A 24,335-nucleotide genomic window follows, 5' to 3' on the forward strand; every position below is an offset into this window, starting at 1 on the left:
TTCCCACAAACTAGCCTACTGCATTCGCTGCTCACAATGAGGCCTCCTCTACACTGGGGAAACCAATTATAGACTGAGTGACCGCTTCGCAGAACATCTACGTTCTGCTCGCAAAAAAGACCCAAGCTTCCAGTTGCCTGCCACTTTAACACACCAACTTGTCCCCTAGCCAACATCTGTCTCAGGCTTACTGTAGTGTTCCAGCAAAGCTCAGCACAAGTTGGAACAATACCTCATTTTCCACTTGGGGAACCTGCAGCTCTCCAGACTCAATATTGAGTTCAATAATTTTAGGGCATAAACTCTCCCATGTCCTAGCCCCTTACCCCAAACACCAGACCTTGTTATCACAGTCTTCCATTACACACTACCTATTGCTAGTCACTAACAGTGCCCATTAAGTTATTCACCCTCCTAGCCAGATGGTTATCAACTCCTTTGTCTATCCAATTGCTCTTCTCTCTCTTCGGGCTATATGCCCACCTATCGTTTACCCCTTACTCCCTGCCCCTCCTCATCTTCTGCACATAAACCAACATTTTCCTAGCTACCATCAGTTCAGAGGAAGATCACCTGACCTGAAAGGTTAACTGATTTTTCTTCACAGATGCTGCCAGACCTGCTGAGCTTTTCCAGCAACTTCTGTTTTTGTTTCTGGCTCACCCTGAACCGGTTGTGGCAGTTCAAAGCCTGCCATTGACAGATACAGTTTAATCACAAGGAATTGGTCTGTGACTTCCTGCATTTTCCATTGCCTAGCTGCTGCTGGTAGATCTTGTTCAGGAAACTTGCTCTATGAGTGGAACAGTAACAGAAAGTGGACAGGAAGTGAGATGAACGCTCAGAGGGTAAGTGAAGTGTAGTATGGCATTTGATTGTCAATAAGACATATTCAAGAGTGAAAGAGCAAGAGCTAAGGTCCAGAGTGTAGAAGCAGCAGCACTACACTAAGAGATTGGCCAGTCAGTTGCGCCTACTTTTTTTTTGTTACCTTTGCTGTGGGTTTTATCCAGATGTCCCACAAATACAAAGTTCTATCTAGAGCCACTCCCAACTATGCTGGGGTTAGATAAATGTTTGTGTTCAACCATTCATGCAAGGATGCAATCTTTTGAACACTTGAACTTTAAATCATCTGTTACAAAGAAGTGTCTCAATAATGTCTTGGCACAGGTTAGAAGCTCTCTGGACAGATTTAAGAGCAGACAAAATGTGCTATACGGTATAGTAGGCAGCTGTGGGGCCTGGTATCACTGTGCCTGACTTCGGGTTCTTTTGGAAACTGGTTTCAACATAGGGGTTGAGTGTCAGAGTTTGATCACAGGCTGTGCCTGTTAGGGAGACAATTCTTGCTAACACTAGATGGACTCTAATTCCAGAGTTGTTGCAGAATTAAACACTCGAAGATCGTGAAATCAGTCTATTGCTGGTCGCGACCATTCAATCTTTTTCTGGACTTGAGTGCAATGACATTTACATCTGCAGCAGTGAGTTTAAAGTTGATAATTCTTGTATAGAACCCAATGAGCCATTCACAAGTCTGAGGCCAAACTATTTGACAAGTTCTGGGTGCAATGTTGTCATATCCCTCTGCTTTGTCACATTTCAGGCCCCTTAATATTTTCTCCACTTACGTAACCTTGATTGGATCAGTACAATCACGTTCTGCCTGTTGGCATTTTCCCATTCATTACAGATATTTTCTTTTCCAACACTGTGCTGTCACTACATGGAGCAAATGACTAGAAACTTAGGGTTACCAAAGCGCAATTCACTACAGGTGATTTTCAAGCCGCAACACCTCCAACTGCAATGAGTGAAATTGAGCCCTGTTTTCATTTCCTTGCAACTGGCAGAGTGTTAAGGATTGGTTAGATGATTGCTACATCAGGGTCACTAAATGACTTCTAGGAGTTGTGGCAAAGTTATGTATTAAATCATGTATGGGGGAAACTTAGATTTTAAGCTAGAGGCAGGTATATACGGATCATTTCTATGAAAGTTTTCATTTTAAGTCAAAATCATTTGAAACACTGACCCAGGTGCATCAATTTTAAGAAAGCACAAGACTGTTAAGTGCCTTGGACTCCAGAATTAATAGATGGGAAGTTCATATGGCTGAAGTTAACACACCAGAAAACTATTAATTCAGTTAGATTTCAGATCATAGAAGTTTCAAAGTTCAGAAGTGAGAACAATATTTCATAGCAGAAGAATCAAGCATTAATGGGAAGGCAGTCACACTAAGTGCTGTTATTTGGGGAGCTTCTAAGTCAGCAGAGTTTGAAAATTTCTGTCCAAGTTGTTAGAAATGAAAAAGTTTAGGCTTTCAGAACATGAAAAGATTCATGCCAGATGACTTGGATTGAAATTATAAAACTGTCCACATAATCCAAGTGCATTTTCTCCGATTTTTGATCTAGTGCTGGGAAACTGGTTAAAACTTTGCCTTGCTGCTTGAGTTAAGACTTTCTATCTTATAGCTTTGTTTGTGAGCATCACTAGTTAGGTCAGTATTTATTATCCATCCTCAACTGCCCACACGGCAGTTAAGAGTCTATCTACCACATTGCTGAGAGTCTGGAATCACGTGTAGTCCAGACGGGACAAGAATGCCAGTTTCCTTCCCTAAAAGCCATTCATGAAACCAGACAGCTTTTCTCACCACCTCCCCCCAACGCCCCCAAAACAGTAGGCAACATATTCGTGGTTATAATTAGACACTTAATTCCAGATTTTTATTGATTTCAAATTCCATCTGCCACGGTGGGATTCTCATCTTGTCCTCAGAATGTTACCTAGGTCTATCACTAATATCACTAGGCCGTCACTTCTTCTCACTACATGCTACAGTACAAGGCTTTTGAGAGACTACACCTGGAGTACAATGCATAAATATGGACTTGAGAAATGATATAATTGCACTAGAAACTAATTCAGAGAAGGTTAACCCAACTCATTCCTGGAATGAAGGGTTTATCTAACGAAGACAGGTTCACCACTTTAAGTCTTGCCCATTGCAGTTAGATCAATGAGAGATGGTCATACAGAAACATACAAAAGCTTGAGGGAATTTGAAAGGGAGCATACAGCAAAAACGTACTTTGAGAACTAGGGGACTGAGTTTAAGAAGCAGTCACATTTTTAAGACAGATGAGCAAATTTCTCTGCGGATCAGCAGACTGTACAATTTTGCTTCCCAGAAAAGTGGAGACTGAGTCATTGAAATTTGAGACTGCGTCAAACAGACTTGACAGAAAACAGATCCAAGAGTTATAGTGAGAGGGGCAGGAAAGGAGTTGAGACCACAATCAGATCAGTTATCACTTTATTAAATGATGGAACAAGTTTAAAGAGTCATATATCCTACTCTTGCTCTTAAGTTCCAATCTAACCAAGCATAAAACCATTTAATCAACAATTTCCAAATACAAAAAAACTTTATTCATAAAATTTATGCACACAACCAAAGATGGCACTACAAAACTACAACTGTTTCTCCAATACTATACACTCATTACATTTACAATTACAGTCAATATTTACAACGTTCACTTCTTGCTAACGTGTAGCCCAAGAGATTTGTCTAGTCCGTATCCTTCGGTTGAAGGCATTTAGAAAATGGCCTTTCCTCATTGTGCCTTTGCAGTGGCTGGTCCAAGCTTACATGCGTGCATCAGCATGAAGTCCTGGACTTTGGTGACTCTTTCACTGAGCTGATGGCCCTCTAGCCCACATTGAAAGGAAACAAAGTGGGCATCAAGATAATAGTCTGAAGTTACTGAACAAAGTGTGGAGTCTTCAAGGTTGGAAACCACCCAAGGAGATATTGTTCCTCAAGCTGCAGTTGAGCTTCAACGGAATGGAGCAGAGCTGTCAGACTTGTGAGTTTCATAAAGTAGTCACTCAAGCTGATGGTTGTCTATTTTCATGTTTTTGTTTCTGTCATTTTTGTGTGCAATCGCCATTACACGTGCGAAGGGTACATCATGAGTTTCTTTTCTTGCCTCATCAACATTCTTTTTGGCCCTGAACAGTGAAACTTCCAAACTTTTAAGCAATTCAACTTTTCCTGTCTTTCACCCTATCATGTCTTACTTTTGTCCTTATCCTTCCTGAGTATTTTAATAGTCTGACCCGAGGAATGTCAGCAAAGAACATGGACTGAAAAACATAGGCCTATAACGCTTCCAGACACACTGAATTCTCAAGCAGCTTACTTTAATTTCAGATTTCCAGCAGACAGTTTTGTCTTTCAATTAAAATTCAAGTCCTTCATGAAATTTTAAGTAGAAGACTTAAAATCTGGAATGAAGTCAAGCAAGGCAAAGTAATCGTAGAATTCCTACAGTGTGAAAGCAGGCCAATTTTCCCCGAGTTCACATCCACCCTCCGAGCATCCCACCCAGAACCACCCCTACACTCTTACCCCATCTCTGTAACACTGCATTTCCCATGGCCAATCCACCTAACCTGCACATCTTTGGACTATGGGAGGAAACTGGAGCATTCGAAGGAAACCCAAACAGAGAGGGGGAGAATGTGCAAACTCCATACAGACAGTCATCCAAGGGTGGAATTGAACCAGGTCCCTGGTATTTTGAGGCTGCAGTGCTAGCCACTGAGTCACCGTGCTGCCCATACTGCTGACAATCTGACAGCTTTATTCACCTGGAAGATCAGCTGTCCTTCAGTGTTAGTATAGAATACCAAATAGAAGAAAAACTCTACCATTTGTCACCTCAGTGGCAGAACTAAACTGACTACCATTGATGTACATGATCTACAGATGACTGCAATGTCATTGGTTTGCAAACTTGAAGTTTAGTAGCAATCTTCTATCTCTTCAGTTCTGTATACAAGAGATTTGCACATTGTCAAAACAAAATTCACAACAACTCTCAATCACTCAGCCAAGTAACACACTTCTAGTATGTCATAGGAGACACACTGCATATGCTGAACACTTTCCATACCTTGGCAGCCATCTTTCTCAACAGGCAACCAACGATGAGATCCAAAATTGATCAGCCTCCTACAGACTTGACCTCCACAAGTCAACAGAAGTTCAAGTATGGACTGCAGTTATTGTCTCACACAATGTTGTATTGTAGTGAAACATGGAATTTCTCCAGTGCTGCTTTGTGTTGATATACTATCAGTAATGTTTCTGCTCCATTTTCTAGATTCAATGGGAGTAAGATGAAACAACAAACAAAAAAAAAATCCTGCAATTCATACCCCACTATCTCATGGGATGTCTTGTACCATGTGCCCAAACATCTGCTGTGAAGAAGCTCCCTGTTCAGTCACATGAAGACCCTAAAACATAAGTAGCATTATCTTCAAAGTGACTGACATTGATAATCCCCAGATCCTTCAATTCCTGCTCCGCCTTTGGATCTATACCCTTTGTTTTGTATTGTATTGTCACCCCTCATTCCTGCCAAGATGTATCACTTTTCGTGTAAATGACACTGCAATCCAGCAACACTTACACAGCATTTTCCTGCAGATCAATGCTCAGTTTCTGGGTTTGGGTGCTGCTAGGAACATCTGGTTCCTGATATAATTAGAACTGCAGTCCAAACATGGATAAAACAGACGAATTCCAGAAGTAACCCTCCAATGACTGCCCTTGACATCATGGAGCAATTCTGCACTGGTTGGATTAATATCTTGTATTAAAAAGGAAGGCAGCTGCAGTTATTGAAGGTGATTCATCTCATTCCTAGGACATGGCTGGAAAAAAATCTACCCTGAGGATCTCTTCCAATCAACCTGTTCAGAGATATTCTTATACACCTGAGGCAGGTGGCCTCCTGGCTTGGAGGTAGCGACATTACCACAGGAGCCCAAATTCCTCAAGGTAGCACACAAGGCACAATCATTTTCAGCTGCTTCAATGACCAGATCTGAAATTGGCATGTTTACTAATTGCAGACCATTCAATATCATTTGCAGCTCATTTGATATGGAATCTGTCTGTGCCCAGTAGCAAGACTTGGGCAACATTCGAACATGTGGTGATATATCGCAATTAACATACAAGCACCAGGCAATGACCACTGCCAATAACAAAATCTAATTTGAAATACAATGATATAGATTTTGGTGCACAAATGACAGGTCGATAGGGCCCTATAGTGCTGCAACCATCAAGTATTTGTTCTTGACATTCAATAGCAAATCAGTGAATCGCCAATGAGCAACATCCTTGGGGTCAACACAGTTAACATGCTTCATTGGAATTCTGTCCATCAGCTTAAAGATCTAATCCCTCCAACGGCAATGTACATTTTAAGGATGGACTGCAGTAACTCAAAGGCTCCTTTGACAGAACCTTCCATCCCATTCCCTTGAACACCAAGACAGCGCTAAATGCATGGGCGAGGGGGGAACAAAGTCACAAGCTGCCAGTTCCCTGTGTTTCTTTTTTCTCCACTGGCACTATGTAAAAACCCTGGAAGTCTGCCCCTAACGGCATTCATGCATAGCGGCAGCCGACCACAATTTCAACAACAACTAGGGATGGACTTCAGATGATGTGTACTAATCATCTGGTTTTAAAATTTATAAAAATGGCAGTAAATCTTAAAACTAGTGAACATGTGGTATAACTGGAATGAGCAAAATAAAAAAAATCTCATTTAATTTCTTAAAATTATCCTCCACAAGTCCATTCATCTCCCTTGCAACAGTAGGCAGCACTTATTTGCCATGACTTGCTAAATATCTGTAAGCTGGCTATTTCTGATTTGCACAAGGACACATGTTCCACTGTACTACAGCATTCTGCAGTCTCTCTTTATTTAAATATTATTTAGCTTTTCTAGTAGTGCTGCAAAAGGTGGACATTTTCACAGTCATCCCTCAGCTCCTACCGATTTTTTGCTGATTCGCAACCTATAACTCCACATCTTCCTCTCAATTTATTTTCCTGCCGATCTTTATACAACCTGCAATTTTAGCCACAAAACAGTAGTTCCTTCACCCAAGTCATCAACACATAATAATCATTTGATGTCCCAGTGACTCCAGCAGCACTCCACAAATAACAGTTTACCAGCCTGAAAATGATCTATTGTCAGCTCTAACTTGGGAAGTGGAAAGAGTATTCAAAATTGCAAATCAAAATTCCAATTAGAACAAATTTTAGTTTGCACCCAGAATCTTCAGACTCAAATCTCCCTGTCCAGACAATGTAGTAGTAACAACATCTAAAAATTATCCATGGATCCTTGAAATACAGCATGAACTGAAAAAGCACCAACAGTAAACAAATAAACTGATAGAGTAACATTGTTGCTATATTGATGGAAATTACCTCTACCAACACACACAAGCAGCAAAATGTAATCTTGACTGGAGTTAACAGTGGGGGGGAAAAAAGCAATTTTGGAATAGTCATTGGATATACAGCATTGGTATTTTTAACTTCTGGTCTATAGCCAATTCATACTCAAACTAATACTTCTATTTATAGCCCTGGAATAACAAGCTTGGAGTATTTTTCTTCTTTACAGCTCGTTAATTCCTGTCCTTTTACGTCAAAGCCACATGGGAATGTGGGGTAAATAACACTGGTAAACAAGTTTTTGAAATATTTCTACCCCATTTGATCCCCAGTGTACCACGTAATCCTACTCACACCCAAATATCCTCAACAAAATTTCAATTCCTGGTATCATTGCAATTTTACTTCGTCAAAATAATTATCAAAAGAAACCAGTTATTTCCTAATTCAGATTTTAAAAACCTAGATACTAAATTAATAACACCAGCTGCTCGAGTCACAGCTGCATCATTTCTTTCAATTACAGACAGTTTGTCTGGTACGAAACTTGTAAATGACTGTCACAGAGCATGATACATTTTCAAACTCTGCCAAAGGTTTCTCCTTGGAAAGAAATTAGTGGCTCCCCTATCCATTTCAAACTTTTGTTCCCAGTTTAGAATTGGTTTTTTCACTGAATGAAAAGCAAAATTTGTCCACTTCGTTCAGCTTACACAAGACTCACAAATAACCGAAATCTAATGTTTCTATTTTCACTGCTGTATTTTTCAATTGACCCTGATGCACTCAACTTTAATAATTTTACAAATCAGTTGGAACACGTTCTGGAAATATTTTTAGAACATGAATGTACTGAGATAAATTGTCAATATGTCAGCATATAGATCATGTGATTTTTAAAGAGAATATCTTTCAAATGCTTGATAGTAACAAATATGTTGCATTTGAGAGAACATAAACTGCATTCTGGGAGACAGTTAATGAAGCTCTATGAGTCCAAATCTCACTATGGCAGATTGTGAAATTTGAATTCAATTCAAAATCTGTAATTACCTTTGGGCCCTCTTGTGGTGTAGTGGTAGTGTCAGGTTCAAGTCCTACCTGCTCCAGAGGTGTAATAGCATCGCTGAACAAGTGGATTAGAAAAAATAGGTTAAATTTAAAAAAATGAAGCTCTCAAAGAGCAGACATGACCCAGCTCTTGGGATTATTAAAAGAAAACTATTACTGTCTTCATTCATGGGAGAAATGCAAGACTGCCACAGGACAGATTGGAGAGAACCTCTTTTTTAAAATCATTTCTCAAAGCGAGTTGATGATTCAAACACCCACCAAAACCCTTCATTGCTGCAACCCAAGAGTCTCCAGGAGGAATTTTGAATCAACTCCAAAAAAAAACCACAGAATCACCCCAACCAAAACTGCAGAAAGACTGCTCCAGTAAGAACCTACAGTACCAGCAACTACTTAGGGAAAATGGACTTTCATCTGAAAGAAAGCCTCTGGGCAATCAATGAATAGTTTTCTTTCCCAACTTCACTTGTTACTTGGCTACGTGTTAAGATCTGATACTCTGCGGAGTTTAATTGCCTTTTTTCACATTTACTTCATGAAGGGAGAAGCGTATATTATTTTCAGATTAGTGGATTGTTGGACTGTTGGATTTATTTGTGCTTGTACTTTTACTTTTTAAAGCTTCTCTTGGTAATTTCTGAATCTTTGTTAAAGTCAACACAGAAATAAATGCTTTTGTTGCTTGTTAACTTATGGAACATGATTATATAACTTAGTGTAAAAAGAAAAATCAGCATTGATTTATTAAAGTGTCAATCTCACCTTTTTAAATTCAAACTCTCATCAATTCAGAAGTGAAAAGAGGAGTCAGCTCACCTCTCCTGACTTGGTGGCAATAATAGTCACATTGAAATATATATAATTAAGAAAAACCTATATTTCAACTATATCCTGCCCCCAACAAAAATTCTCTCTTTCGGGTACTGAACTGATATAATTTATGACCTGTAAAAGAGTGGCTTGGCACACAAGAAAGCAGCGTTCACGGAATTCTTTTTGCCCCAACCAACGCACCCCATATCCCATCAAGATTACATTTGAACTAGGCTTACACACAAGACTATTTACAAGAAATACATCAGTCTGGAAATCTCTACCACCAACAATGCATTCAAAGACTCAATTGCTGTTTTCTCTAACAGGACATTCAGCAAAATCAAAATCTGAGACATAGCCAACTTTAACAGTCAATCACTATTTAAGTGGGGCTACATATTTGACAAAACCAAATTTTATTTTTGAAATGGCAGCAGTGGCAGGGTAGGCTGCATTCTGGCTCCTGAGCCAATCTATTCCCCAGCACCAAGCCAGCCGCACCCATCTACCGCTTTGCAGAACACCTACACTCGGTTCGCACTAAACAACTGCACCTCCCAGTCGCGAACCATTTCAACTACCCCTCCCATTCCTCAGGCGACATGTCCATCCTGGGCCTCCTGCAGCGATGCCACCCGAAGGTTGCAGGAACAGCAACTCATATTCCGCTTGGGAACCCTGCAGCCCAATGGTATCAATGTGGACTTCACAAGCTTCAAAATCTCCCCTCCCCCTACCGCATCCCTAAATCAGCCCAGCTTGTCCCCGCTTCCCAACCTGTCCTTCCTCCCACCTATCCCCTCCTCCCACCAAGCCCCACCCCCATTTCCTACCTACTAGCCTCATCCCGCCCCCCTGACCTGTCCACCCTCCCTGGACTGACCTATCCCCTCCCTAACTCCCCACCTACACTCACCTTTACTGGCTCCATCCCCGCCTCTTTGACCTGTGTCTCCTCTCCACCTATCTTCTCCTCTATCCATCTTCTATCCGCCTCCTCCCCAACCCTATTTATTTCAGAACCCCCTCCCCCTCCCCCATTTCGGAAGGGTCTAGGCCCAAAACGTCAGCCTTCCTGCTCCTCTGATGCTGCTTGGCCTGCTGTGTTCATCCAGCTCTACACCTTGTTATCTCAGATTCTCCAGCATCTGCAGTTCCTACTATCCCCGCACCCATCTTTCTCCTTTTCTTTCATCTTTATTTTTTTCTTATTTTTGGCAGCAAGAGTGAAAGGAGGTGGGATCGGGCAGCCAGCAGGAGCAGGCAACCAGGGTGGCTGGCGGCAACAGCAGGAGAACGTGGCTGACAGCAAGAATGGGCGCAAGCAGCCTGAGGAAGCAGCAGGAGCGGGAACAGGTGCGAGGCACTGACAGCAAGCAGCCTAGGGCAGCAGGGACAAGGTCGAACCCAAAGTGGGCAAGTCCAGCATGGCCAGGTGCATACAAGAGTCATACACCTGTACGGCTTGGAAACAGACCCTTCAGTCCAACACGTCCATGCCAACCAGATATCCCAAATTATTCTCGGCCCATTTGTCAGATTTAGCCCATATCCTTCTAAACCCTTCCTATTCATATACCCATCCAGGTGCTTTTTTAAATGTTGTAATTGTACCAACCTCCACTACTTCATCTGGCAGCTGATTCCACACATGCACCACCTTCTGCATGTGATAGTAGCCCCTCGGGTCCCTTTTAAATTTTTCCCCTCTCACCTTAAACCTATGTTCTCTAGTTTTGGACTCCCCTACCCTGGGGAAGAGATCTTATCCATGCCCCTCATGATTTTATAAACCTCTACAAGGTCACCCCTCAGCCTCTGACACTCCAGGGAAAATAGCCCCAGACTATCGAGCCTCTCCCTATAGCTCAAACCCTCCAATCCTGGCAACATCCTGGTAAATCTTTTCTGAACCCTTTCAAGTTTAATGACATCCTTCCTTTACCAGAGAGACCAGAATTGAACGCAGTATTCTAAAAGTGGCCTAACCAATGTCCTGTACAGCCTAGACTGCGGTGTTGAGCTTTTAACTATGTTACTTTGTTTTTCTTTCTTTTTTGCTTTGCAAAAAAAGATTCTGTACCTCAGTGCCTTTGTACCCAAGATGGCGCCATAACGGGCGACTTGTAAATTTTTCACCATTCTCGTGTGAGTAGGTGATAATAAGCCTAATTCAATCCAATCTAAGTTTAAATTTTCTAATTTATGAAAATAATTTCATGAGATTCTTTGTTACAATTTTAGTTGTAAGCGACTTTGAGGCATTCTAAACTATTTAAATCAAGTGGCAAACAGGAGGCCAATCACTGTTTTAAAAAGTCACATTCATAAGTCAAAAGAAACTTGCCTCTATGAGGTCACTTACAAAATTCATATACATCTCAGGAACTCTACAAAACTTAGTCAATATTATGATGCGTCAGCTTAAACATTTTCACTGACCAAACCCATGATATTGGAGAAGCATGTCAGATTTCTATTAACGTTGATGCAGCTCCTAGACTTGGATGAATATGGCCATAGCACACAGATCCTCCAACTGAAGTTTTTTAAATCTTCATGAAGAGAACTGAAGGGTCTCCAGCTGCAAAAGCTAAGAGCTAAGTGGACAGTACGGTTAACAAGATTGTTACGCAGATGAAGACCTGGCAGGCAGACAAAGAACAGGTGACCACTAGGCAGTCTAGAAAGACCAGATAGATAAGGCCGGCATCCCTGCACCTCTCATTCATTAATGGGTTTAGAGGGCAATGGTTCACAAAAGGAATGCAGCAAGAGCCAAGCTTAAGTAACCACAAGTACAAAGTTTGAGAAGATTTGTAACCTGGGTCATGGATGAGGTTGCAGATTTGCTTGCCGAGCCAATGTGTTTGGTTGCAGACGTTTCGTCACCCTGCTAGGTAACATTGTCAGTGCGCCTCCGGTGAAACATTGGTGCTCTGTTCCATTTGTTACTTACATGCCTCAGTTTGCTGGGGTGGTTGGTATTATTTCTGGTTCTATTTTTCAGAGGTTTGTATATCAGCATTCCACCAGAACTCAGTCAACAAACACACTGAGCTGGACCCGATCTACAAACCACTGAAAAACAGAACCAGAAGTAATACCAACCACCCCAGCAAACTGAGGCATGTAAATAACAAGCGGGACAGGACACCAATGCTTCACCGGAGGCGCACTGACAACGTTACCTAGCAGAGTGACGAAACATCTGCAACCAAACATACCGGCTCGGCGAGCAAGTCTGCAACCTTAACCACAAGTAGTTCAGCTATACATATTGGGAGCGGAAGGCGGCACACAATAGTGGTAGGTGATTTGATTGTTTGGGGAACAAACAGGAATTTCTGTAGTTGTTCACATGATTCCAGGGTGGTATTTTGCACCCTTGCTGTCAGGGTCAAGGATTTCACAGAACTGCTGTAGAATATTCTTTTGAGAAGGGTGAAGAGCCAGAAAGGTAGAAAGAAAAAGGTATGAAGTCATGGAAGTTGAATTTAGGAATCTAGACATGATTCTGAAGCAGCAATGTCAAGATTGCTCTCTGTACATGTTAGTGGCTATAGAAATAGGATGACTGCACAAATAAACATGTAAATGAAAAAAAAAGCACAAGGAGGATGGGTTATACCTCAATAAGACCAGGACTAATGTTCGCTGGGAAATTTTGCCAATGCTTTGGAGAGGATTTAAACTAGCTTGTCAGGGGATGGGAATCTAAGAGGCAGTTCACTTAGGAGAGAAACAAAGCTAGTTATAGGAAATAGGTAATAGAAAATTGTACATGAAAATGGAAAGCAGCTGAAACAGATCCTTGAATTAACTAGTTTCAAATTACAAAATAATATTAAAAGGCACTCTATCTGAATGCATGCACTTGCTAGTGGAACTAAAAATGGATGATGTAATTGCTGTTACAAAGATGTGGCTACAGGGTAACCAAGATGAAACTGAATATCAAAGGGTATTCAACATTTGAAAGTTTGGCAAAATAATGAAAGGGGAGGGTGGGGTAGGGCTGGGCTGAGAAGGGCTCAGTTAATGTATTAACAAGAGGGGTTTCTAATCAGAAGAACGGGATATAGAACTTTTGGAGTCAGAAAACAGCAAACAGCAAACATTGGCCAGTTTACAGACCAAACAGTAGTGGCAGTGACTGGTAATTTGTAGTTACTAATGACATCAAGGGTATTGGGAATAGTGCAGGAATTTGGCACTGAGCAATGATCAAAAGTGGCAAAGTAGACTTGAGGGGCTGAATGACCTACTTCTGCTCCTAAGAAATAGTTGACAAGGATGTCACTGACAGGAGCTGTGGCTGCTGTGAATATCATTCTTCACAAGCAGACAGTCGGCACTTGAGTGGTAAAAGATAAATGTATTGTTTATTCCAAGAGGAATAAGTTGTATTTAAATAGCACTTTTCATGAAATGTTTTGAAAGGTAGTCATGCAGGAAGCAGGCAGCCAATATGCACGTAGCAAACCCCTATGAAGAGCAATGCCTTAACAACAACTAAATGTTATTTTCTGATGTTGAAGAAGGTTAAATATTAGCCAGTATGCTAGGAATAACTCCTAGGTTCTTCTTCAAAATGGTGCCATAGGATCTTTGACATTCATCCAAGGAAGCAGATAGGGCTATTGTTTAACATCTTGCCCAAATGACAGCAGCAGTCCTGAAGTGGGCCTTGAACTCAGGACCTCAACTCAGAGCAACAGGACTACCAGCTGAGTCACAGCTAATAAAGACAGAGTGAGCAAATGGTGAATATTTCAGGAGAAAATAAAATCAACTGCTCCTGTGCAATGAAAGAATGAATTAGGCTGGCAACCAAACATTATTCCTGTCTAATCACATGGTGCGTGATCCAAGTTCTTAATTGTTCTAATTTAACTCAGTTACATTTCCTGAGATTGCTACTGCATGAATTTTCTCAATGGGTATTCCCAAGCATGGGAAAGGCTGGAATTACATTTTCACTTAACTCAAACCAGTTCCTCTAATATGCAGAGGAATGGTTCAGTCAGAGGTCAAAGCGTGGACTATTTGGATTCTCTTCAAAGTCACTACAATAGTCTACTGAATTATTAATGTTAAAAAAATCCTTTTACTGCATATGACATAGCAACGCAAAGCCTACATCAAAAACAAACCCAAATGACACAGGTAGGCTCAGTCTTTCGAAGAGTCTGACTGTATACTAGTCACAGGTGGCATACGCAGGCTCCCACTAGAATCAACTCAGTGTCAGATATCCAATTTAGACCTGAAGACAAAAATCTCTCCAGGCTCACCATGGACCTTATACTAGCACCCCAAATTCAGATTTGGCTCAAAACTGATTCTATTAGTTTATGGATTATCAATAATACATCCTATTGACAAAAAAGCCTTCGTGGAGATATCTTTTCAAAATATGAAAAGGAGATGGAACAGCTGACAAAAATTTAAAATGCAAAAATACCCCACATAAATATCAGATCAAATCAATTAGGGCCAAAGCACAGAAAAAGTAACTCTGCAAAATGAAGTACACGTTAGTGGAAATCTCAACCTCATCACATATCAAACTGGCTACAGATAGAGGAGGCTGAAAAGAGACACGTACTGGCTATAACCTTCCAATTCTCCTCAGATACAAGGACCATTCAACCTTTGTCTGAAGGTATAAGCAACTTCAAACCAGTTGGTTCAATTTCAGAAGTTTTTAAATTTAATAATTCATGACACCACAGTTACTTATAGACATGTAAAGTAATCAGAGAACCAAAGATTTATTGATGGTAGCAAGATAACAAAGTTGATGAGAGAATTAGGGTCAATATGGTGAATGCAGGCTTCCAAAAGACATTTGATAAAGTGCCACACTACAGCAAAATTGAAACCCATTGAATAGAAGGGGCGACACAGACAGCATAAGTAGAGTACAAGTCTGAGGAAGGTACTGAGGATGCTAATATTGGAACCACTGCTCCCCTCCCCATCCCAAACCCCAATGCCTCATTACGTTGGCTGTAATGCACACAAAAAAAAACTTTTCACTGTATGTAGGAACATGTGGCAATAATAAATCAAAAATCTTCACATTCCACCACTTGTTATGATGATGATATTCATAAGATTGCTGTGTCTTAAGACTGTTAATCTAACTTGAGGTAAAGAGAACGTGACTTATTCTGCAGTTCACTTATAATAGGCATCTGAAATTGTTCAAGATGAACTGGGAGCCCAGATCGTTTTTACTACATCAAAACAATGACCGTAATCCATGTGCTAAGGGAGAACAAATAGCGATTCTTCAACACCCCAGAAAGATGTTAAGAATTTCAGGTTGCAAACACTTGAGCCTCAAACTGTGCACTTACATCCAAAATTTCTGAGAGAGAGCTGGGCTCTCCAAGATAATACAATCAGCACTTTTATCAATACACAAGTGATTGACCTTGCCATGGAAATTCACTCAGAGACAATATCACTGAAAAACTCTCAGACAAGGTTAGTTTGCCAGGATTCAGGACAGTAGCTATAAAGAGCAGAAATAAAAGGAGCACACTCACATTGAGAAAGGCCAGTTGTGTGGGGAGTTAAAATAAGGCTTAAAGTTTCACATACCTCAAGGAAGAATCTCCAAGGGAAAAAACCCTCACTGTAAAAAACAGTTTTTGAGATTCAAATTCCCAGGCTGAAAGAGGAAAAGAATAAAGTAAACCCTCTGGAACCAAGACGTGCATTGAACTCATCCCAGGAGAACAGAATGTCATTAAAAGAACAAGGTTTACAAAGGGGTGTTATAAAGCAGAAGTTGAACCAGACCAGCCCCCCCCACCCAAGAACTAAATCTGAAACACCCAAAGAGGAGTGCCTCACCCTATGATCTGAAAAAGGACTGTGAAAAGTGGTGTAACCTGCCTTTCAACAACTTCTAGAGCTTAAATAAAATAAATCCCTGACACTTTAAAAATCAAGTAACAATTTATTTATCTAACTAACCGTGAACAAATTAAACTATTTACAAACCAAATAAATCTCTTCTAACTACTTACTATTCCTGAATAAAGTAAGGTTCTAAAGGTATGCTGTTCCAATAAATACAAGTCTCACATATTTAAAAAAATAGAATTTTTCTCTCGAAATTACAATCAGGTTGTGCGTCTTCCAGAATGTTCTGTGCCTTCTCCATCGATTCTTCTGTTCAGAAATATTAACTAACTGTGCTGACGGTACCATTGTTATTTAGATGGTGCTTTATCTAAGACAGAGAAGGCTTGGAGAGCCAGCAATTCTCTCTTGTGAGCTGTTAGTTCTGGGGCTTTGTCCAACTGCCCCCTTTTTATACTCTTGATGACATATTAACATTTCTTACAAAAGGATTGGTCATTTGTTTTGTTATCTAAGAGTCTGATTCAAGTTGATTGGCTAAATTCAAAAGTTTGTCGTCTTGGTAAAAACTGCTGCTTGGCCTACTAACTGTAGAGCCTTTCAATACAAATGTTTCAAATTCGGGTACTCTCCGAGTACTTACAAACTTTCAAGCTGCTGCTCACAGACATCCATTTTAAATCTCTAAGCACAGAAAAAGCACCAGATCTTTTAAAAGGAGACCATGCAATGCTTTTCCCACCCTAACATTTTACAAACTCCAAATTTTAACTTTCTGCTCCCCAATCCACTTTGCAACACTTCCCCCCCCCCCACTTAAGAGAAAACATGAACTATCATAATGAAAAGACGCCTTCATGTATTTCCTTTTTAAAACCTTAACTCCATCATATTACTAGATCCATAGCTCCTTAACCTAGAGATACAGATTTTATTGTCATTTTCTATATACACATACTAAGCACTACCATTTCTATCCTATATGAATATTCTTCTTTTAAAAGTCATGATAAAGCATCTGCAATAATATTTTCACCACCCGCAACATGCACAATCTGTAAATTAAATGCTTGTAACACGAGACTCCAACAAAATAATCTGGTGTTCTTGTCGTTAAATCTTTCCAGAAATGTCAAAGGATTGTGATCGGTATATACAATAGTCTCTGATGCATTGTTTGCAACCTAAAAATGTTGTAAGGCCATTAGCACACTCTAACTCTTTCCCAATGGTTCAGTTTTTTTGGTGAATATTGAGTTTTTTTTGAATAACCACCGATTTTGGCCTTTCCATTCCAGTCACCGTCCTGTAACAACACAGCTCCAATACCTACATTACTTGGTATCGATGGCAACTTTGAAAGGTTTCAAAAAATTTGGCGTGGCTAAAACTGGTACAGTGGTTAACAGCTTTTAAATTCTCAAATGCTTCCTGGCATGGTTCTGTCCACCAAAACTTCATGTTCTACTTTAACAAATCCGTCAACGGTGCCACTACACAATGCTCAATCCTAAAAATTGTAGCACTTTGTTCTTCAAGGGTGGTCTTGGAAATTCCCCAACAGCCTTTGTCTTCACATTCCTCAGTGTCATCTGCCCATATCTGATGTTGTGCCCTAATAATGTCACTCCCACCTTCGCAAATTCTGTTTTTGCCAAGTTTATGACCAACACTGCCTTCCATAGTCTCTCGAAGAGCTCTGCTAAATGTTCCATGTGACCTTTCCACGAATGGCTAAAGATCACTAAGTCATCTATGTAGATGCACAATTAGGTGACCGTGCAACAACTCTGTTCATAAGTCTATGAAAAGTGGCTGGTGCGTTTTTCATTCCAAATGGTATTGCTTTAAATTGATATAGCCCATTTGGGATTACAAAAGCAGAAACTTCTTTTGCTCTCTCTGACAAAGGTGCTTGCCAGTAACAGTGAAGTAAGTCCAATGTTGTGATGCAAGTGGCTTGTCCTAGTTTTTCCACACAATCCTCCAGCCTTGGAATCGGGTATGTGTCAGATTTGGTCACAGCAATGACCTTCCGATAACCTACGCAGAATCACTGAGTATCATCAGGTTTGGGAAGCAACACAATCGGCGAACTCCACTCACTTTGACTCGTCTCTACGTCATCTTCTTGGAGCTCTGCTTCCACTTCCTTCTGAACCTGCGCTACTGTGAGAGTATTAAGCCTGTAGGGGTGTTGTTTTAGCAGAACAGCATTCCCTACATCAACCTCATTATTATAGCATTAGTCCTCTCCATTCTATTCCTACATAGGTCCTCACAGCACTGTAACAAGTCCTTCAATTCAGTTCTGTTCCTGGGACAGATAGGTCACTACCCTATCCCATTCCTCAAGGACTTCCTCATTATCCAATTTATTCTGAGGCACATCAAAATCCAAATCATCTGGATTTGATTCCTCACTGAGTAGCAGTAACTAATACCTGTTTTCCAGTCCCCTTTCGCTGTCATAGTAAGGTTTCAGCATGTTGACACCTACCCAATAAATATTTTCCCAATCTGGCATCTTTACCAGATAATTCACCTAACTAACTTCTTCTCAATCTGATAAGGACTACTAAACCTTGCACTGAAGGGATCTCCTACCACTGGTAACAGCACCAATACTTTATCCCCACGGGCAAATATCTGAATTTTAGATTTCTTATCTGCTTCTTGCTTCATTAGGTGCTGTGACACCTCTTCCTCACTCGGAGATGACCTCCTACAGATAATTTGTGCGCTACCCACAACACGTTCTGTCTGTATTCTACCAGCAATACAATCTGGTTAACTTCCACCCACGTCTCCTTTGCACTAACCTGCCAAGGTCTGCATTTCCACCTTAAGACTTTATCCTTAATGTAGTAGCATTCTGGAATACACTGATTCTTTTTCTGAGTAGGCTTTATGATTTAAATCCTTTATCGTCTCATCTTTTTGTTGTAACTCCATTAATCTTTCAGATAAACACCTCTGCCTGATCTTCTACCCCTTAGGCTCTTCCTTTACCGTTTCAAACAGAATATAGGCTAACTGGACCTCAACTCCATCTTTGATGATAGAGTGGTCCCTCCAGAAAGCAGATAAGGGTGGGGAGGGAAAAATGTCTTTGGTGGTGGGGTCGGATTGCAGATGGCGGAAGTGTTGGAGGATGACCCTTATCTGCTTTCCAGAGGGACCACTCTCTCCGTGACTCCCTTGTCTGCTCCACACTCCCCTCCAGCCGCACCACACCTGGCACTTTTCCCCTGCAACCGCAGGAAGTGCTACACCTGCCCCTATACCTCCCCCCTCACCTCCATCTCAGGCCCCAAGACTTTCCACATCAAGCAGATGTTCACCTGCACATCTGCTAATGTGGTATACTGTATCTGCTGTTCCCGTTGTGGCCTCCTCTACATCGGGGCAACCAAGCAGAGGCTTGAGGACCTCTTTGCGGAACACCTACGCTCGGTTCACGCTAAACAACTGCACCTCCCAGTTGCGAACCATTTCAACTCCCCCTCCCATTCCTCAGGCGACATCTCCATCCTGGGCCTCCTGCAGCGATGCCACCCGAAGGTTGCAGGAACAGCAACTCATATTCCACTTGGGAACCCTGCAGCCCAATGGTATCAATGTGGACTTCACAAGCTTCAAAATCTCCCCTCCCCCTACTGCATCCCAAAACCAGCCCAGCTTGTCCCCGCTTCCCTAACTTGTCCTTCCTCCCACCTATCCCCTCTTCCCACCTCAAGCCCCACCCCCATCTCCTACCTACTAGCCTCATCCCACCCCCTTGACCTGTCCGTCCTCCCTGGACTGACCTATCCCCTCCCTAACTCCCCACCTACACTCACCTTTACTAGCTCCATCCCCGCCTCTTTGACCGGTCTGTCTCCTCTCCACCTATCTTCTCCTCTATCCATCTTCTATCCACCTCTCCCTCTCTCCCCATTTATTTCAGAACCCCCCTCCCCTCCCCCATTTCTAAAGAGTCTAGGCCCGAAACGTCAGCTTTCCTGCCCCTCGGACGCTGCTTGGCCTGCTGTGTTCATCCAGCTCTACACCTTGTTATCTCAGATTCTCCAACATCTGCAGTTCCTACTATCTCTCAACTCCATCTTTTTTGTTTTCGCTTATGGCTGGGTCCAAAACAACTCCAGGGTACTTTTCTTTTAACCCCTCAGTTCCCCCATTTTCTTTTGGCTTTTTCACTACAATGGGGATCACTCCCAACGATGATCCAGCTACATCGTATCCAAGAATAAACTGTATTCCCATAATAGCCAATTTTTCCATCAGTCCCCTTATCACTTCCCCAGTCTTGATTGGGCTTTGCAGCCTCATCTTAGGCAGGGGAATACTACTCCTCTCTACCATGTATTCCACAGATTACCACTCTCTCAGGCAATATTTCAGAAGGCGTGCAAATATTTTCATCTCTTACTATTAAAGACAGACTAGCTCCTACACCTCAATACTTCTACCTGAATAAATCTTGCCCACATAGACAAATTCTTTGAAAAGATCGGACTATTACTATCCAGCCTGTGACTAGGTTGTGCACTCTCCTGCAGCTCCTCAACTTCTCTTGGGATTTCCTTCACTACCTTAAATAAACCCTCTTTAACCACATTCTTTTTCCCAGTGACTTTCTTAAACCACCAGCTCTGTGACTGTGTCTCCCACTTTATTGCAGTGAAAATACCCGAGATCTTTCACCTCTTGGGTTACTTTTTTCATGTGGTAAACTGTTCCCAGTGTGATCTACTTTTTGTTTTTCTTTGAAGGATCACCCTCTTTCCCAATTTCTACGCCTCACAGAAGCTAGGTTTCAATTTATGCACTAATGCATATTCATCCACCATCTCTGCAGCTCTTCTTGCTGTTTGAAATTTCTGTTCCTCAACATGAGTTCTTATCACTTCTGGAAGTGAGTTTTTAAATCACCTCCAGCAGAATGATCTCTCCAAGATCCTCGTTTGTCTTTTCTATCATTAATGCTCTCACCCATCTATAGAAGTTGCTCTGGTTAATTCTTTCAAACACTATACAAGTCTGTTCTGGTTCCTTTCTTACATTTCTGAACAGTTGTCTGTATGCTGCTGGTACTAATTTGTAGGCACTCAAAATAACCTGTTTGACTTCATCATGCTCACCTGACACCTCCTCTAACAGTGCTGCAAACACTTCACTAGCCCTGCATACCAATTCTGTCTGCAGTAACATTACCCAGTGTCCAGCCAGTTCATCTGTTTAGCCAATTTATCAAAGGAAATGGAAAACCCTTCCATATCTTTTTCAACAAATTTTAGTAATATTTGGACATATCCCTACCAGGCCTTTGGCTACGATGGGTTTGCTCATCATCACTATTGTCGTCACTAAGCCCACCTTCATCTCCCTCCTTTTAAATTGACTTTCCTGTCTAATTGCCAACTTCTTAAGTTCTCAATCTGCTAGGCCCTTCCTCTCAGTTTCTTTTTCTTCTGCCAGAACAATCCTTTCTTTTTCTTCAGGTAGGACTCTTCTTTTCCTTTCTTTATCCTCTAACTCCAGCCTTTTAAGTTCACTTTCTAACTATAATTGTCTCATTTACAATTTAATTTTTTCTAACTCTACTGCATTTGACTGTTTCTCTGATATACCTAAATGCTTGACTAACTCCATTATAATTTCCTCTTTATTGTCCCTAGTTAAACCAAATTTTAGCCTGTCCGCTAAAGCAAAAAGTGTCAGCTTTTTTAGCCTTTCTAAAATTTTTGGCAAATTTGGAAAGCATCTTTGACCCCCAGAGCCTCTTCAGCAACATTGAGGGCAGTTTCTCCACTTTTGATTTCATCAACAACATGCAACCGAAACAGATTTTCCACTTCTCACTTATGTTTTATTTAAAGATCTAGGACACTAGCCCCAAGTCTGTTTAACTCTGCTGGGACCTTTTGTGCCCTAAATCTGTCCAGATCTCAGATGAGCCCCAAATCTGTTATAAAGCACAGGTTAACCCAACCCCCTTCCCAAGCTAAAACCAAAACACCCAAGGAGGAGGAGATCTCGCCCTACACTCTGTAAAGAGCGTGAAACGTGGTGTAACCTGCCTTTCAACAACTTCTAGTGGCTAAATAAAATAAATCCCTGACACTCACTTTAAAATCAAGTAACAATTTATTTATCTAATTCTAACAGCAAACAAATTAGCTAAACTATTAACAAATCAAATAAATCCCTTCTAACTACTAACTATTCCTGAATAAAGCAAAGTTCTGATGGTATGCTGTTTCAATAAATTACAGTCCCACATTTTTTCAAAAAAATAGAATTTAGTCTCTCGAAATTAGTCTGGTTGCATGTCTTCCAGAATGTTCTTTGCCTTCTCAGTCGATTCTTGTCAGAAATATTAACAGTGTGCCAACGGACCATCGTCACTTAGATGGTGCTTTCTCCAAGACATAGAGGAAGCTGTGTAAGCCAATGATTCTCTCTTGAGAGCTGAGGGCTGTTAGCTCCGGGGCTTTGCCCAACAGCCCCCTTTTTTTATACCCTTGATGACATATTAACATTTCTTACAATAAAGTTGGTCTTATGTTGTCAAAACCCTCAGATTTAAATTTAAGTGATTTTTGGTATCTAAGTGCCTGGTTCAAATTGATTGGCTAAATTCAAAAGCTTGTTGCCTTGGTAAAAACTGCTGCTTGGCCTGCTAACTGTACAGGCTTTTGATACAAGTGTTTCAATCCCGGTGCTCTCTATATACTTAAACTTTCAAGCTGCTGCTCACAGACATCCATTTTAAGTCTCTATAAACACAAAAAAAACCTGATCTTTTAAAGGGACCACACAATGCTTTCCTCCCCCTAGCATTTTACAAACACCAAATTCTAACTAACTGCCTTCCAATCCACAAGTACTCTACCCAACTTTGCAACAGGGTGCTAAAAGAAAAAAAAACGTAGGATGCTCTGTCTTGTGATAAACATTGCAACAATACTGTTTAGTCAATAGAACTTTTTAAATCTGTTGGTACGCGAGAAATCAGAATGCATGAACAGCACATCTTGTCAAATTTTAATTGGTCCCTTGCTTTGTACTATTTCATCACCTCCTGCTGTGTCATCTTTCCACATACTAACTGGAAGAGCTAGTCACTCCCTCTACCTCATACTCTCACTCTCTCCACCCCCATCTCTCCTCTCGCCACCTCCATCTCTCTCCCCCCGCCTTCCCCTCACACGTCCTCTCTCCTCCCATCTCCTCTCTCCCTGCCCTCCCAGTTCCAAACCCGCTTTCACTCTCTTTCCACCTTCTCTCCTCTCTCTCTCCCCCCTCCCTTCCCACTGTGTCTCCTTCCCTTCCTCACTCTCCCTTCTTCACTCTTTCCCGTCCCTCCCTCCCCCTCTATCACTCTCCGTTGTCAATGGAGCCGCTGTGTTTCTGGCGCCTCACTGCGCATGCTCCTGTCATGCCGCCCGCCCAGATCCTCAGCCAGACCCACGAACGCTGACCGGGGGCGGGAAGAGAGCAGCGGCGGTGGTGCCAGGGCAGCCACCCACAGTCCGCAAAACGTTCCTCACACAGACTCTCGGAGCAGAAGGCACCAGTCTGAGCGTGTGGAGCAGGAGGCGAGGCTGCGGAGATGGAGTACAGGCCGCCCGCGCTCTCCGGCTGCTCCACAACAACAAACCCCAAGATGGCGGCGGCTCCCTGCTCCAAGCAAACGCTGCGCCGCCGCCGATTCCTCCGCTTCCACAGGGCTCGGCGGGACGAGGCGGGCCGCTGGTGAGGTCCGCGATGCCGCGCTCGTTGCGCCACGTGTGTCGGTGTCGTGCGCGCCCGATGTACCTGCTGTGTAGCGAGTGAAGAGCGGCAGCGATCCGTCTTCCCCCCGATCCCGCCTCCGCTTCACCGCTCGACCGCCGCCTCCATCTTGTAATCCGGAGCGCCCCGCCGCTTTGCGCATGTGCGGCGCCGCCGCGCGAAGCTTCCGATTGGCTGGCGCTGGATTGGCCCGAGCTCGTTGATTGGTCCGCTGGCCAGCCGTAATAACACGCGTTTTAATTGGACAAATTGAAGCGATGCCGCGTATTCCGATTGGACGGCGAGCCCGCTGCGGGGTCAGGCTCCCTGTGATTGGTGCGAGCCGGTGAGCCGCTTAGACTGAGAGCGACATCAAAACAAACTGGCAGTGGTAGAGGTAGTAGGAACTGCAGATGCTGGAGAATCTGAGATAATAAGGTGTAGAGCTGGATGAACACAGCAGGCCAAGTAGCATCAGAGGAGCAGG

At 42.1% G+C, this 24,335-nt stretch overlaps 1 protein-coding gene across 7 annotated transcripts in view; it reads right to left on the reverse strand.

The window, feature by feature from the left end:
- pcif1 (phosphorylated CTD interacting factor 1) overlaps window positions 1–24,047 on the reverse strand; it is a 150,421-nt gene extending 126,374 nt beyond the window's left edge. For 3 of the 7 annotated variants that reach the window (XR_007264154.1, XR_007264153.1, XM_048608102.1), the window contains exon 1: window positions 23,894–24,046. Coding sequence is in view for 3 of the 7 variants with exons in the window: in XM_048608102.1 (XP_048464059.1) it covers window positions 23,894–24,011 (118 nt within the window). In the remaining 4 variants the exon portion in view is untranslated. Of the gene's footprint in view, window positions 1–8,350; window positions 8,403–15,802; window positions 15,873–23,893 lie in introns of those variants that run through there. The other 4 variants (XM_048608101.1, XM_048608098.1, XM_048608099.1 and 1 more) reach the window with 3 other exon arrangements.
- Window positions 24,048–24,335: the final 288 nt, after the last annotated feature.

This window comes from Rhincodon typus, chromosome 19 (assembly GCF_021869965.1).
Source record: "Rhincodon typus isolate 14 chromosome 19, sRhiTyp1.1, whole genome shotgun sequence".
Lineage (NCBI taxonomy): Eukaryota > Metazoa > Chordata > Chondrichthyes > Orectolobiformes > Rhincodontidae > Rhincodon > Rhincodon typus.